This window comes from Amblyraja radiata, chromosome 3, assembly GCF_010909765.2.
Source record: "Amblyraja radiata isolate CabotCenter1 chromosome 3, sAmbRad1.1.pri, whole genome shotgun sequence".
In the NCBI taxonomy this organism is placed as follows: Eukaryota; Metazoa; Chordata; class Chondrichthyes; order Rajiformes; family Rajidae; genus Amblyraja; species Amblyraja radiata.
This window is the reverse complement of record NC_045958.1, coordinates 39,116,919-39,134,881: the sequence shown is the minus strand read 5'-3', so window position 1 is coordinate 39,134,881 and position 17,963 is coordinate 39,116,919. Positions and strand designations below refer to the sequence as shown.

The following is a 17,963-nucleotide window of genomic DNA, read 5'->3' as shown; positions in this document are numbered from 1 at the left end:
TAAACAGTTAGTGCCTTGATAACTCTTTGATGTTGCTAGGCACATCTTCATGTCATTCCTATGGGAAGTCAAAACATTTTTTAACCAATTTAATATATAAAATACTGATTGGATGTTCTCTGGATGTGGTATCTATTGAACAACAAGCAGGTCCTATTTGTAGCAACGTATTCAGTTTTGTTTCATGAGTAATGCAGATTGGTCTGCCAGTTGAATTCACGTCATATGCAGTGGGCTTAATCTTTACCTGAGTTATTGCCAGTAAGCCAAAGTCTACAGCATTGGATTGTAAACAAGCCATTTATTAACTTCATTTGCATATCAGCTCACATTCAGATTAATTAAAAAGGTTCCATTTAGAATATATTCTTTTTTTCCATCAGTTGCTTTTTCCAGCAAGTTCTTTTCTGCCATTCATTTCAGTTAAGTGGCATAGTAATGGAAGTTTTTATGGACTTATTGATTTCCAGTCCTTTTATATAGTGGGCAGTTCCAGTTAAAATTTCACTTCATACTTCCACCATCCATTATTGGAATTATATCATCTGGAGTTATTATTGGCTCTTGAACCAGTGCCAGGAAGAAAGTGCAGATTGAGGGCATTTGATACAACATGAAAGGCGAGTGAGAGAGGGGAAAAAAGTGAAGCAGATTTTATGACATAGATTTACATATGTTCAATGTGAGAAGCTTAAGTGTTTGTCTCTTGGAATGACCAATCAAGAATCTATCCTATAAGATGTGCTTCATTTTCCTTCTCTCACTCTGCCTTCATATTAACCTCATAGGTGTGGTCGGCACAAGTGACTAATAATTCAGAATGATGGCACCATATAACATGCCTGTAAATTTATTTGCAACACTGCTGCATATAGTATTTCACTTCAGCTATTTTAAAATAACGTTTGAAAGTTATAAAGTTTACAAGAAGATTATTTGATGGCATTACTTGTCATGCCTTGCATTTTGAGCAAAAATATAAAAAGCTGGAGGAACTCAGCGTGTCAAGCAGCATCTGTGAAGGGACTGGACAGATGATGTTTTGGTAAGGCACTCTTCTTCAGACCGATGGAGTAAGGGGGGAAGAAAGCTGAAAAAGAGAGGCGGGTGCGAGGCAAAGCCTGGTGAGTGATAGGTGGATACAGGTGAGTGGGCGTTTGACAGATAGGTGGAGAAAGTGACAAAGGCAAGAGGTGAAAATAAGTCAAATAAGGAAAGAAGAGGAGGAGTGAAATATGAACTTGGAGAAGGAGATATGGATGGAAGGGGAAAGGGGGGGAATAAAAGGGAAATATGACACCCGGGGATGGCATTCCGAGGAAGTGAAATGTGCAGGGTGACGAAGATGGTGGGAGATGTGCGAGCACACTTAGTAGGGGAGGGGGCAACGGAAAGAAATGGGATGTAGGGGGTATTCCTTCAAAGTGGAAAATTCAGTGTACATACCATGGGGTTGTAAGCTCCCCACGTGGAATATGGATGTGCTGTTCTTTCAGTTTACCTGTGGCCTCACTCTGGTGATGGAGGAGGCCAGGGACAGGAAGGTCAATGTAGGAATGGAAAGAAGAGTTAAAATATCGGCAGCCAGGAGCTTCAGCTGGCCTTGGCAGACAGAACTCAAATGTTTCGCAAAAGAGTTGACAAGTCTACGCTTGGTCTTGTAAAGGAACTCGACAAATGCAATAGATGAGAATGGAAGACCTCTGTCTCACCTGGAAGTGCTATTGAGGTCCCTGGATGGAAGTGAGAGACAAGGTGTAGGGACAAGTGCAACATCTCCTGTGGTTGCAGGAGGGTGTGGGTTGTTTGAGAAGGGAAACAAAGATTTATGGAGAGAGTGATCCCTGCAGATAAAAGAAAGGGGTGGGGATGGTGGTGGGATCATATTGAAGATGATAGAAATGTCAGAGAGTGATGTGTTGGATGCAAAGTGAGTTGAAAGGTGAGGACCAGGGGAACTCTATCCTTGTTCCGACTAGGGGAAGGGAGAGCGAGAGCAGAACTGTGGGACATGAGGGGGGACACATGTGAAGATTCTATACACAACATCTGGGTGGTAGGCTTCATTTCCACAAGAAAGAGGACATTTTGGATGTCCTAAAGAGGAAGGCCACATCCTGGGAGCTGATGCATTGGCGTTGAAAAAAAATGTGAGGATAGGAATGGCGATCTTGCAAGATTGAGTCTCTTCAAAGAACCAAAGGGTCCTGAGGCCTTCCTGATGGGGATCGAAGGTGTAAAGGGACTGGCTGTCCACGCTAAAAATGAGAATAGGAGCATAGGAATTCGATGTTTGATGTACCATTTGGAATGGAAATGCTTTATTTTAGAGGAATATATATTTTCACTTTAAATTCTGAATTTCATTCCATTCATCATAATGATTTGAGATTTTACGTCTTTATCTTCCATCTCATTTAGTGACCATTACAGGTGCTGTTTGAATGAATTTACCATTAGTGTTCATATTGGCATCTTTTTTCCTCTCCAGATGATTTTCAATTTGAAACTTCAGTGATCTATCATGCATGCCTGTCATATTGTACCTTTTTTACATTGATATGTAATCATTCCATTTTATGTTTTGCTGAAATTTATCACTATTCTGGTTTTGCTTTCTCGGTTAGTCATGCTGTCAGCTTTCAATTAGTCTGTCTGACTCTGTCATAATGTTGTTCGTTTTCAGTGAGATCTATCACATTAATGAGTTTATCATTCACTAACACCTGGAGTCTAATCAGTGTGAAGGCTGTTATGATGTGCGTACTCCCTTGTGTATTGTTGCAGTACAATTTCTTTATTCTTAAAATTGCTGTATCACACAGTTAATCATAAAAATAATCTCATCATGTAAATTGGCTACAAACATTCATTGCATGTTTAAGAGTGCAATGAATTACTATTTTCTTTTTGGTTCTTTATTTAGTATTTTGTAATTGTTTGTTATTACAAATAATTGTAGTCATAGAAAACATGAATTCAGTGTTTTTTGATGTGTAAGAAATGGGCAGAAAAATGTCAGATGGAGTTTAATTTGAGCAAGTGCGAAGTCAATGGCAAGACCCTTAATAGTCTGGATGTACAGAAGGATCTTAAGAGCCTATTGCACTTAGGCGATCTTTTCGGCGACTGCCGGTGACTGTCACAGTCATAGCAGGTTGCCGATAAAGCTGCGACTGGACCCCCCCCCCCCATGACAATGTCTATGACAAGCTACGACAACCTATCACCTAGTCAACGTCAAGCAACGCAAGCTACAGACAACCGGCGACCCATTAGGACGTCCACACCTACGACAACCAAATTCAACCTACATCCAATCGCGACAAGGTACGACAAGCAACGACCCTGTCAGCGACAACTGAAGACAATTCAGTCGCCGGTACCCGACGTCGGTTGACGTAGGTTGACATAGGTAGTCGCCAATGGAATTCACCAAAGTCAGCACCCGGCGACAACCAACGTCACCTGGCAACAACCTGCGTCATCCTGGCGACAACCTACGACAGCACCTACCACAGGAGAAGACAAGCTACGTCAAGCCCACAGTCGCCAAAAAGGTTTGAACATTTCAAAATCCAGCGGTGACCAGATTAAGGCAGAGCAGATTAATTTAACTTGATTATCATGTTCGACAGATGAATTGTGAGTCAAAAGGCCTGTTCCTGTGCTTTTCAATGTTCCATGTTGGGGATTGTGACTATTGCAGACAGTATCCTGATGTTCCACAATGGAAGTAGACCTGAAAAACATCCACAAATTGTGGACACTACACTCCAGGCTTCCATGGTGAAAGTGGAGAGTTGCTGAAGTTCCTTTCCTCCAGGGAGTGCAGGAGGCTTCCATACATGCATTCAGATCAGAGGACTTTGTGAAGATCAATGACATAGACGATGTCTTGAGGATCTGGATGAAGTGTCGCAATGAGATAATGCTCTTGTTTATCTAGTCAACTGGTGATGGCTTCCTGAGGTGTCAAATCCTAACAACAACTCCATTAGTGTTAAACAGTATTCAATGTACCTCATTTCCATCACTCACCTGCCAATAATCCTTATCAAAAAGCAAGAGCCTTCATTATAAATTATTTATCAAGAAATCTAATGTGAAATTCAGAAGGGGCTCATGAAAAGAATGGTGGGAATGTAGAACTCAAATTCATAGAGAGTGATTGAAGCAAACAATGTAAATGCATTTAAGAGGACCCTGGACAAGCATATGATGGAGAAAGTGTTAAAAAGCTAGGCTGATAGAGTTACAGTAGTTCTGGAAATACAGGAGAACAAATGCAACTCTTCCAGGTGAAACAGACATCCTTGTGTGTCTTTTTTCAAATCTCTTCTCCTGCATTTAGTGACCCTGATGTGGCCACCTTTATATTGGCATCCTCCCTCTCCCCCCCCCATTGCTTTTTTGTACAAATATTTTTTTCTCTGAATCCACTTTCAAACCTTTTATTTTCATTCTAAAAACATGAATTAGTCAACCTAGATTTATCAAGTGAAAAGAACATAAATGATATCAGGCACTGGCCGTTTGCCCCCTCCACCGACATGTTAACCACTCATAGGATGATGGCAGATTCTGTGTCACAACCATCTTTCTCTTGTCATATCTATATCTTGATTCATGATATACAAAATTTGAATCAATGACAGCCATCACAACCCTCTTGAGTAGAGAATTCCAATGATTCATAAGTTCATAATTGATAGGAGCAGAATTAGGCTATTTAGCCCATCAAGTCTACTCTGCCATTCAATCATGTCTGATCTTATCTTTCCCTCTTAACCCCATTCTCCTGCCTTCTCCTTACAAGCCTGATACGCGTGCAAATCAAGAATCTATCTCTGCATTAAAAATATCCATTGACTTGGCTACCACAGCCTTCCATGGCAATTCACTACCCTCTGATTACCTTCCGTCCACAGATTCACTACCCTCTGACTAAATAAATGTCTCTGCATCTCCTTGCTAAAAGAACGTCCTCTAATTCTGAGGCTATGAACTCTGGTCACAGACTCTCCCACTAGTGGAAACATCCTCTCCACATCCGCTCTATCCAGGCCTTTTGCAATTCGGTAGTTTTCAATGAGGTCCCCCCTCATTCTCCTATACTCCAGCAAGTATAGGCCCAGTTCCGACAAACCCTCATCATAGGTTAACCTACTAATTCCTGGGATCATTCTCGTAAACCACTTCGAGACCCTCTCCAGCGCCAGCACATCTTTCCTCAGGACTCAAAATTGCTCACGATACTCCAAATGCGGCCTGACCAGTGCCTTATAGAGCCTTAGTTACATCTCTGTTATTGTATTCTAGTCCTTTTGAAATAAATGCTGGCTTTGCGTTTGCCTTCCTTCCTACCGATTCGACTTGCAAATTAACTTTTTGGGACTAGCACTAGCATTCTGCACTAGCACTCCCAATTCTGGATTCTCTCCCATTTAGAAAATAGTCTACGACTTTATTCCTACTACCAAAATGCATGACTTCACACATTGCTACGCTATATTCCATCTGCCATTTCTCTGCCCGCTCTCCCAACCTGTCCACGTCCTTCTGCAGAGCCTGTGCTTTCTCTACATTACCTGCTCCTCCACCTATTTTCTGCAAACTTGGCCACAAAGCCTTCAATCCCTCATCCAAATCATTAATATGCAACGTGGAGAGTTGCGGCCCCAGCACCACCCCTACGCAGAACTCCGCTAGTCACTGGCAGCCAACCTGAAAAAGCCTCCTTTATTCCCACTCTTTGCCTTCTGCCATCCAACCAACCTGCTATCCATGCTAGCATCTTCCCTTTGATATCATGTGCTTTCATCTTTAGCAGCCTCATGTGCGGCACCTTATCAAAGGCTTTCTGAAAATCTAGGTAAACAACATCCCCTGACTCTCCTTTGTCTGTCCTGCTATTTACTTCCTCGAAGAATTCCAACAGATTTGCCAGGCAAGATCTCCCCTTCACAAAACCATGCTGCCTTTGACCTATTTTATCACAAACTTCTAAGTATGCAACTTTATCCTTTATAATGGACTATAAAATCTTACCAACCAATGAAGTCTAGCTAACCGGCCTATAGTTTCCATTCTTCTGCTTTGGTCCCTTCTTGTACAGCAGGGTTATATTTGCAATTTTCCAATCGTCTGGAACCACACCTGCCCCTAGTGATTCTTGAAAGATCACTAATAATGCCTCCACTAAAGCCACCTCTTTCAGAACATCCGACATCCTTCAGACCTTTCAGTTTTCCAAGCACCTTCTCCTCAGTAATAGATTCACCACTGGAGAAGAGATTTCTCATTTAAATCCTAAATAGCCTACTCCTTATTTTGAGACTATGATCTCCTGATTCTAGACACTTGCCCAGGAATCATCCTCCTCAGATTTATCATGTCAAGCTCTTTAAGAATTTTGTACATTTCAATGACATCACCACTCATTCTTCTAAACTGTCCAATATAGTGTCTGAGCCTACACAACCTCTCTTTATCTGATCATTGCCTCTTCATGGAAGCACAGTTGTTATAGGCAATGTACAGCTCCAACAGCCTAGGTTCAATCTTGACGTTTGGTGTTGCCTGCATATCCGGCATTCTATATTTTTCTTTCATTATTAACAATGCGCTGTAATTCCCTCGATATGCTCTAATCCGCTTCCTAAATATAGGCATTGCGTTACAAATTATTCATCAGTCCCAACAAATTATTAAATATGTATAGCCTTGTCTTTGTTACATCTTCCCAAGATTCTTTAAAATGCATGGATACAATCCATCTGGACTGGCACAGGGAAGGGAAGCGTTTATTCACTCCTTCAACCCTTGCCCTCAATAATCTCTGCCCTATTTGTCCCCTGTAGCAAAACATTTCACTTCTAATGTCTGTTAACCATCTTTTCTCATTCTCTTAGCAATAGTTAAAACCAGAGAAAATTGTCCTAATTCATTCAAAATGCAGTTATTTATTTTTGCATCTTTGTGCACTTTGTGATTTTAATATTCTCTCTTTAATTGGATGTCTCTAAATGAACCAGAGTGAAATCTTCCTTGAACAAATTATTATAATATATAGCTGTAAGATTTTTTAAACTCCATAAGATCAGCTGTTTCTTCCCTAACATTTAGTCTAACATGAAAAGCTTTGAAATAAAACATTGCTGATAATATTCGTTGAATACCATTCAGCTGAATGCCTGAAATTGATTCAGTTTAACGCATCACTGTTATGTTTGTCAACTGTACAGATTGGGCCTTTATGTATACATGTGGCTGTTTTTCCCAATGTCTGAAATATTTTGTTGTTGAGGTGGAAGATGATGTTGATCAGTCGGTCAGATGATCCACATCAACAAAGGCATATTGTTTTAAAACTAAAAACTGCTACTGTGGCTAAACAGCAGCAGATACTGTAATTCCAGCTGAATAGTGTTTTTCTTTCTCTGTATCAAATATTGCCAGCCTGTTCTTCTATCCTGTGCTCTTGCACGTGAGAATTACGCCAGAGGTTTGTGAGAATACACGTCTCATTTCTCCATCCTTTAATTGCATCAGATTAATTAGTTAAAGAGTGGCAGTGGCGGCAGTAGGTTGGTCTACCATCATTTGCTGAGATGCTCTAATTTCTTTACTGCCTAGAGTTGGTTGCTCATTATTTCCCTTGATGTTTTTATTCCCAGTCACAAATGTGATTGTAATTCATTTAGTATGCACTGTTTGTCGGAAAATAATTTCGCTGTGTGTTTGCACTTTGCACATGTGACGATAAAACCATCATTGAACCATTGTAAAATACAATGCAGGTTCATAAGTCATAGGAGCAGAATTAGGCCATTCAGCCCATCAAGTCTACTTCGCCATTCAATCATGGCTGATCTATCGTTCCCCCTCAACCACTCATTCTCTTGCCATCTCCCCGTAACCCTTGACACCCTTAAGGGCCTGTCCCACTTAGGCGATCTTTTCGGCGAGAGCCGGAAGATAGGCTGTCGCCACATGGTCGCGGGGTGACAAAAAATGTTGGCGATAGTGGGCTTGACGTTGCCTGCCTTCTCCTGTCGTAGATGCTGTCGTAGGTTGTCGCCAGGATGACGCCAGGTGAAGTTGGTTGTCGCCGGCTGCTGACCGGTGAATTCCATTGGCGACTACCTACGGCAACCTACATCAACTGGCGACAGGTACCGGCGACTGAATTGTCTTCAGTTGTCACCGACAGGATCGCAGCTTGTCCTATCTTGTGGACATAAGTTGACTTAGGTTGTTGCCTGTGTGGTCGAATGTTGTCGTAGGTGTGATCGTAGGTGGACGTCCCAAGTCGCGAGGAATTGTGTCGCCGTAGCTTGTCGTAGCTTGACATTGACTAGGTGGTAGCTTGTCGTAGACATTGTCCTAGGGTGGGTCCAGAGAAGCCGGTTTTTCGGAATCCACAATTTTGACTGTTGCCGGCAGATGCCTAAAAATCACCTAAGTGGGACAGGCCCTTTAATAATCTAGAATCTGTCAATCTCCATGTTGAAAATACCCAGCAATCGGCCTCCACAGCCGTCTGTGGGAATGAATTCCACAGATGCACCACCCTCTGGCTAACGAAATTCCTCCTCAACTTCTTTCTAAAGGTACGTCCTTTCATTCTGAGGCTGTGCCCTCTGGTCCGAGACGCTCCCACTAGTAGAAACATCCTCTCCAAATATACTCTATCCAGGCCTTTCAATATTCGGTAAGTTTCAATGAGGTGTCCCCTCAACCTTATAAACTCCAGTGAGTACAGGCCGAGTGCTATCAAATGCTCATAATACGTTAACCCAATCACCCTTGGAATTATTCTTGTAAACCTCCCCTGGACCAGTTGCCACAGAGAAGATGAGCCGAAGGGCCTGTTTCTATGACTGTGACTTCATAATGTTGTTTAGGAGATCAGCTGCTTGCTGAATAACAAATCTATTAGAATCTCTGAGAATATTGGACCTATCCTAGGAAGACCAAATACCAATTCATCCCAGTGTCACAGAAGCCTACTTGATTAGTGAAGACTCCAAGGCAAACCTGAAAAGATTGGCACAAAATGCTGGCGTAATTCAGCAAGACAGGCAGCATCACTGGATAGAAGGAATGGGTGATGTTTTGGGTAGACACCCTTCTTCAGATTGGAAAGATCCCAGCAACATTTTAGTTTAGTTTAGAGATACAGGATGGAAATCGAGTTCTGTCAGCGTTCTGTTCCTGAGAACTATTAGTGACTCAAATAGTTTGCATGTCCTGAATGCGGCCTGCAAACGAGTTCTCACATTGCAGAAGATTCCTGCAGAGGTGGGGATGCCTCATAGGGATAGTCTGGAGAAACATTTTGAATCTAATTTTGCCATTCTTAATAATAAAGATGATATTAACAAATATAGTTTGAGCCTATATCGAGGCTAATAAGATTATTTTAAAAGATTTTACCCCAGATGAGAATTTAAATGCTGTTGAGGGTTTGAGAAGGGCACTGCTGCTTGACTCGACAGTGTGCCTCTGGATGGCATTCAGAAAATGGATGCAGGAATGTATTCTTCCTGAGATACTAGGAACTGCAGATGATGGTTCACAAAAAATGACAAAAAGTGCTGGAGTAACTCAGTGGGTCAGGCAGCATCCCTGGAGAGCATGGATGGGTGATGTTTTGGGTCAGGACCCTTCTTCAGACTGATCGTGGGGGAGGGGGGAGGGGAGGGGGAGGGGGGAAGGGGAAGAAATAGAGAAGGGGAGATTTTGTCGTTACTTAAAATTGGAGAATTCATTGTTCATACCATCGGGTTGTAAGCTACCCAAGCAGAAATATGAGGTGTTGTTTCTCCAAAGCTAGACCAAGTGAATTTGAGGGCAGGCTGCAAGTTTGACAACCAACGAAATAATCCATTCTTGAGAGCCAAATAAGAGTATCAGGGGTCCAAGTACAGCTATGTCACAAAATACAGCAACAAAGAAATTAGGAAGTACAGGTCAACCCCAGCTTACAAATTCCTTTGTTGCTGTACTTTGCAGCATACTGTACTTGTCCTTCTTGGTCCCTGATTCTTTTGTTCTATTCCCAAGAATGGATTATTGTCTTGTCCATTTGTCCTTATCCAAATTATTTCCTTGCATCATAAAGTATAAATAGCACCTGATCCCACAGTTGAGACATGAATTATTTTGTAGATATGCTGCCTTGCATCTTATTTATGTTCAACCTTGTACCTCTGTTTATTTATTTAAAAATAAAAATATTGATTGATTGAAAGATACAGCATGGAAACAGGCCCTTTGGCCGACTGTGCCCAACATCGATCACCCATTCACACTAGTTCTATGTGATCTCACTTTCTCATCCACTCCCTACACACGAGGGCATTTCACAGAGGCTAATTAACCTACAAACCCGAACATCTTTGGGATGCTGGAGGACAGTAGAGCACCCGGAAGAAACCCACGCGGTCACAGAGAACGTACAAACTCCACACTGACAGCATCCAAAATCATGATTGAACTCTGGTCACTGGCACTGTGAGGCAGCACAGGCAGCAGGCTACCCACTGCATCATATGGGAAAGTTGTTTCAAAAGTAAATGGGGAACAGAGTAGGAATATTTTTTATCATTAATTTTGTTTCAGTCACTCAATACTGTCGGTAATTTCTCTTCTTGATTACAAATTAATGCGGTACAGAGTGATCCGGGTATTCATGTGCATGGAACACAAAAGTTAACATGCAGGTTCAGAAAGGCAAAGGACGCATTAGCCTTTATTGCAAGGGGTTTGGAGTTCAGAAATAGAGAAGTATTCTTACAATTGTCCACAGCATAGGTTGCGCTGAACCTGGAGCACTGTGTACAGGTTTGGTTCTCTTACTTGAGAAAAGATAACCCAGTTTTGCAGGCAGTCCAAAGAAGATTAACTCGACGACTTCCTTGGATGTAATTGTCAGTCAGATTGGTATTATTTGTAGATTAGAAGATTAAGGGGATGATTTTAGGGCGCACAGCAGGATAACTTGAAATGTTTCTACAAGTGAGGAACTTGAGAAAGGCACGAGTTGCATAGGAATTTCTTCTTGTAGAATTTGCAGAATCTCAGTGACTAGATCACTGAAGGTACTTAAAAAGGAGGAAGATCAATTTTATAAGATTGAGTAATTAAGAGCCATAGGGAGTTGACACCGAGGAGGACCCGCGGTCTGGGGCATATCGGGCATTAATGGCAAGGCATTCTGGGGCTTGGTAATCTCCTCTGGTTTCTGATTTTGCGTTGTCATTATTTTAAGGTTCATCATCAAAAATAGCAAAATGCTGTGGAATGATGGAACATATAATACACTCCAGATGGTCTATATTTCTAATGGTACACAAAGAATCCTAGCTTCTGATTATTTGCATTTACTTACCCTGCTGAGGTCAGTACAATGCAAGTTGAAACAATGCATTAAGGACAATGGGGCATCTGGAACCTTGCTGAACAATGGGACCAATAGTTTATCCTCTTAACGCATGACCTTTAAGGATGAAAATTCTCAACAAAGCAGCTGGGGCATCGTTAGACAAAGGGACCTTCTCTCAACCTAACAAGAGATGTGGAATAGGCATGGTGATTGTTAGTTATTTATCAATTAGTGAATACATATGCTTTGTGTAATAGGCCAAGGATTGGCAGGGAATCAAAATTCTAATAAAGTCAGTAATTTAGCACAGATTTTTTTCTCTGGCCAGAGATTGCTGCAAATTCAGTCAAGAGATTACGTCTTACTTTGTAGGTTTTTATCATTTTTATTGCTAATTTCACAAGATAGACTGCCTCCATCCTCCACCCCCCACCCCCCACCCTCCCCCGGCCCAATCTTTGCACATCCCCAATCCTTTCCACTCATCACTTTAATTTCATGTATCTTGTGTTTTATGACTGTTGGCAGATTAATTTCCCTCCTGGGATAAATAAAGTTCTATCATATCGTATGTTACTAACTGCACTAAATTTTATTTTTTGCCTTTCAACAGCTACAGAGAGAACCAGTTTCATGTATCCACATCTGTCGGTCATTGTTCAACTTTAAATTTTCTTTAATCCTATTGCAGTTATCTCTGGAGAAATGGATGCCTTGTTCTATTCTCAAAACCCCTCCAGAATTCATTTTTATATCTTGTCTTGTTGGTTATTCAATAATTCAAGACGTGACTATGAATGTATGGACATCCATTCATCATTTTCATGAATTTTATTAAAAGCACAATTCTGTTTTTTTTGTGGGAATTCTGTTCCACATTGGAATACTTGTAAAATAAAATACAAAATATGCTTTGTTTATTGTTGACTTAAAGTATGTTCAGCCTTCCATATTACAGTGGCCAGTGCCAACATAGGTTGTTTCAGAGAGAAGTGCAATATTAATCTGCCGCACGCTGATTAGACCTCTGTGCTCGTGGTATGTAATGGCTTGTTGAATGCTTTATTAGGTTTATCTGATTCCTGGCACCCTGCATAGTTAATTGATAGTGTGCACAATGTATTGTCAGTTCTCTCTGGCACTGTCAAAGAACAAGCTTTTACTTTGATCTATGATTTCTAGTGCTTTTATTGTTTAATGTTGTTATATTCCGTAGATGTGTTGTCGAACAATGGCAGCACTTCATGCCTGAGTGTAGCTAGGATTCTTTAATGTTTCACACCCTCACATTTACAAATACTGTGTTTTACCATGTGGGGATTAGCATTCTAAGGAGGTGGTAAAATTCATTGGAAGTATAAAGAGCTAATTGTTAGCTAATGACATGGCAGCAGTACTTTTCTTTCTTCAAATTTGAAAGTACAGATGTTTTCATTTAGCAACTGTCCCCAGTGATTCCATGAAACTATCAGTTTGTCTAATCTTTGCTGCACACTATTTTATTTGCACTGTCCGGTTCAATTATTTGCACGGACTCTCTGATACCAATGCCTCACACATTAAATTCTGACTCTCATATCCAAACTGTTTCATAATTATAATATAGGAAATGGAAAGTCTTATCATTGATCTTACAATTTACTCTCCTATCCTAGAACTGGCTCTTCATCTGAGGGTGAAAAAGATTCTTATGAATCTGGTAGTAGGAAGGGTCTGAAGAAGGGTTTCGGCCCGAAACGTCACCTATTTCCTTCGCTCCATAGATGCTGCTGCACCCGCTGAGTTTCTCCAGCACTTTTGTGTACCTTCTATCTTCCAGCATCTGCAGTTCCTTCTTGAACACAAGGAACTGCAGATGCTGGTTTAAACCGAAGATAGACACAAAAAGCTGGAGTAACTCAGCGGGACAGGCAGCATCTCTGGAAACAAGGAATGGGTGACGTTTCGGGTCGAGATCTTTCTTGTCCATATTTCCAATGGTATTTTGTTTAACTGTTGAGTATAGGGTTTATGGGTAATGCTTTGTAGGATTATATAGTTTTTTGTAAAACTTAGCTGAATAGAACAGAATTTTTCTAGTCTTTTATTGATTGATTGCAAGATATAACATGCAGATAGGCCTTTGATCCATTGATCACCTGTTCAAATTAGTTCTATGTTACCCCATTTTCACATCCACTTTCTACACACTAAAGTCAATTTACAGAGGCTTACAAACCTGCAAGCCTTTGAGATGTGGGAGGAAACTGCAGCCCCTGGAGGGAACCCACGTGGTCACAGGAAGAATACGCTAACTCCAGCAGACTCCACATGCTAGGATCGAACCTAGGTCTTTGGCACTGTGAGCCAGCAGCACTACCTGCTGGCTCACTTGATTGTTGTTGAAATAAAAATATAAAATGCTATTCGACCATCTGCCAGACTGCAGTCTAGAATGTACTGTAATAGTAATAGTAACTGTAACTGTAATAGTAACCACTAACCTACATGGGTGACACCTCAACTCACACAAGATGTTCAACGTCGACTGGGGTGGATGAGTTTGCTTGACATATGTCCTTGTTACTGAATTGTAGATTTACACTACTCCACCAGCACCATAGTTTTGATGCAAAATCCGTGATGTGAAGATACACTACATTATACTATAGCCAATGAAGTATCATTCATTCATCATTCATTCATTCAGAAACCAAATAAAGTGACTTGTTTCCTTGTGGCCTCTCGCACAAAAAACAACTAGATCATCAGGTCATGGAACTTTATCGTTTTCCAGACGAGCATAATTGGCCAGATCATGATTGATCTGACCATTACCAGTGGTGTCCTTGCACCAGCTCTGTGTCTGCACTTACTTTATACAGTTCCCTGGCTCCCAACATTCTGGACGCCTTGGTTTTACAGCTGTGAGCCACTGGGCCTATAAACAAAATATTCTGAGACCTCAGCACTGACCTGAAGGTCTTTGTCAGTTCATAATAATCAGAGGCATTTAAAAATGGGTGAAATTAATTAAAAGGATAAATATAATTTAGCCGTATGACACATGTTTAGAGCAATGAATTAAGAGCGGAAGTGAATATACAGAGGCATAAAGAAGCTTAAAAAAAACTAGCTTATGTTTCCTTTTTTGAACAAATGTCAGTAACCCCCTTGTAACAAGTGGGACACACTAAGCATGAAAGCTAAGGCTGTTGTAACACATAGAAATATAGAAAATAGGTGCAGGAGGAGGCCATTCAGCTTTTCGAGCCAGCGCCGCCATTCATTGTGATCATGGCTGATCGTCCCCAATCAATAACCCGTGCCTGCCTTCTCCCCATATCCCTTGATTCCACTAGCCCCTAGAGCTCTATCTAACTCTCTCTTAAATCCATCCAGTGATTTGGCCTCCACTGCTCTCTGTGGCAGGGAATTCCACAAATTCATAACTCTCAGGGTGAAAAGGTTTTTTCTCACCTCAGTCTTAAATGGCTTCCCCTTTATTCCAAGACTGTGGCCCCTGGTTCTGGACTCACCCAACATTGGAAACATTTTTCCTGCATCTAGCTTGACCAGTCCTTTTATAATTTTATATGTTTCTATAAGATTTCCCCCTCATCCTTCTAAACTCCAGTGAATACAAACCTAGTCTTTTCAATCTTTCCTCATATGACAGTCCCGCCATCCCAGGGATCAATCTCGTGAACCTACGCTGCACTGCCTCAATCACAAGGATATCCTTCCTCAAATTAGGAGACCAAAACTCTACACAATAATCCAGATGTGGTCTTACCAGAGCCCTATGCAACTGCAGAAGAACCTCTTTACTCATACACTGAAATCATCTTGTTATGAAGGCCAACATTCCATTAGCTTTCTTCATTGCCTGCTGTACCTGCACACCAACTTTCAGTGGCTGGTGTACAAGGACACCCAGGTCCGTTGCACCTCCCCCACGTGAGACAACATGGAACTGGGATAGCATAGAAAGTGAGAAAACATAGAACAATCCAAGTTAGCCCAACCTCTGCTCACTGCTGATACCCTCTAATCTAGGTTTTCATTTCCTTGATCCATGAGAGAGGAATTACATCATGGACCTTCACACTGTGCTGATGTGATGTGCTTCTCATATTGAACTGCTGGCATTGTGTGCTAGGATTCGGATGTGGATGCAAGGCTTGTAGAAGTGTTACATGTGTGCGAGAGAGTGGAATATAAGTGTTTGATCCAAGTTCTGATTAATGACATTGAGAGATTGGTGTGGTGAGTCTGAGACTAGTGTTGCAATGGGCATGGTATAGAAGTTGGAGAATCATTCCTTTCTTCTTTTAAAGATAGACACAAAGTACTGGAGAGGCCGCATCTCTGCAGATAAAGGATGGGTGTAATTTCAAGTTGGGACCCTTTTTCACATGAAGGGTCTGAAGAAGTGCCACAAACCTAAACATTACCCATTCTTTTTCTCCAAAGGTGCTGCCTGACCCTCTCAGTTATTCCAGCACTTTGTATCTATCTTTGGTATAAACCAGCATCTGCAGTTCCTTGTTTCTACCTTTATTATTTCAATTTTATTTAGTTTCTTTTGGCATTATATCTAGGTTATTGGTACATGCCTCAGACCATTGTACTCATTCTGGCAATCTGACAATGTTTGAAAGCCCCCTCCCCCCCCCCCCCCCCCCCCAATCCACGAGAACACAGGGCATATATCCTAATGTCCGCCTGCTCCAACATAATATTCAAAATTGTTAGAGTTCCTCCTTTTCTTTCTCGCCACCTGTTTCACAATCTTATGTTACCCGGTCAGATTCACTTGTAGAACCAGAATCTATGTTACTCCTGTTTTAAGAGAAATGTTAATCATCCAAAGTCCAGCTTTCATTTTAATCAACAGGTAACACCCACAAGTATATATGTATTCCTGTGCCCTTTCCACGTGTGCTCCAATTTAATGTGTAGGAAGGAACTGCAGATGCTGGTTTAAACCGAAGATAGACACAAAAAGCTGGAGTAACTCAACGGGACAGACAGCATCTCTGGAGGGAAGGAATGGATGACGTTTTGAGTCGTGACCCATCCTCAAACTGGAGGAAGTCTGAGGAAGGGTCTCGACCCAAAAAATCACCCATTCCTTCTCTCCAGAGATGCTGCCTGTCCCATTGGGTTACTCCAGCTTTTTGTGTCTATCTTTGCTCCAATTTAATCCCAGTTACTCCTTATTTACATTATCCAGACTCTTCATAATTTGAACCTTCTTCACCTGAGTTGCTCTAAGGAGAAAAGCCTCAGTTTCTTCAGGATCTTCATTGTTGTGCCTCATCCCTTGAATGGTACCAGTAAATCTCTCCATGGTTTCTTTAATGTAATTCAGTTCTTTCCCATATATGATGTCTAGAAGGGGTTACAGTGTATGTGCATAACAGAGACATTGAGTGCCTTTGTATTTACCTCTGTGAGTATTTATCTTTATTTTGTACAAAAAAGTAATAGGAACAATTATAGGAACAGTTATAAAAGTTATAGGAACAGTTCATAAACTCACAAGAGTCACGGCCTGCTTATATTAACAAATGATTCAAATGAATTGTTAGGACCAGAGTAGACACAAAATGCTGAAGTAACTCAGCGGGACTGGCAGCATCTCTGGAGAGAAGGAATGGGTGACGTATCGGGTCGAGACCCTTCTTCAGTTAGGGACACAGTTCCGGCTTGATTGATTATTGGATCAAAATACTTTAAAGCAATAACTGTTTTTCTCCAGGTATCATTGGATCTTCCTGCTTTTTCTGTAATTGATGTAATGTGCTCATAATTATGCATTTTATTTTTCACTGATAGCTAAATGTGGTAGCAATGTCAAATGGAAATTAAATGTAATTTATGGAGAAACATGCCTCCTGATGTTATGCCTCAGTCACTAAAGAGATACATAATCAAAAATAAATGTTAATTAAAAAACATTTAAATTGGCATTCAATTAATTTTGAGGCCACATAAATATTTTTCAAACTGTACTTTTCATTCCCAGTTAATAACTAAATTAGTTATTTGTGACCCTGGTGGAAATAGTTTAAATCTACTTACTCGATCATGGAGAGACTGAAAAATATTTGTGCACAGAATTTCAGACCTATGATTTAATGAGTATCAGTAACATCTTAATGGTTTACAAAACATTGAGGGTGATAACACCACACTGATGTTTGTTTAAGAGGACAATATTATTTTTGTTTTTTCAGAAGGATGCAAAAGGACAATTCCTCATTGATTATATCTGCAAACACTTCAACTTGTTGGAGAAGGATTACTTTGGCATTAGATATGTTGATCCAGAGAAGCAAAGGGTATGTATTCAAGGTATTTTTAATCGGGGATAAAAATACCTAGTTTCCATTCATTTCCTGAGAGATAAATAACTGTTGAGATGCTATACTATTGAGATAGTAACCATCCAAAAACACATTTGGATGTATTGTATTCCTTTATTAAAAGACACTATGAGTACCAGTGACACAATAGATCATAGAGATCATTATGATTTCCTTACTGCAGTCCACCTAACAGAATCCTTGAATGTCCATTGGAG

The 17,963-nt window shown here is 40.8% G+C and overlaps 1 protein-coding gene across 2 annotated transcripts in view; it reads left to right on the top strand.

Moving 5' to 3' along the window:
- The window catches only part of frmd3 (FERM domain containing 3), a 162,304-nt gene that overhangs the window by 39,170 nt on the left and 105,171 nt on the right, over window positions 1-17,963 (top strand). For both annotated transcript variants that reach the window (XM_033017626.1, XM_033017625.1), the window contains exon 2: window positions 17,617-17,721. In XM_033017626.1, the coding sequence (XP_032873517.1) occupies window positions 17,617-17,721 (105 nt within the window). The remainder of the gene's footprint in view (window positions 1-17,616; window positions 17,722-17,963) is intronic.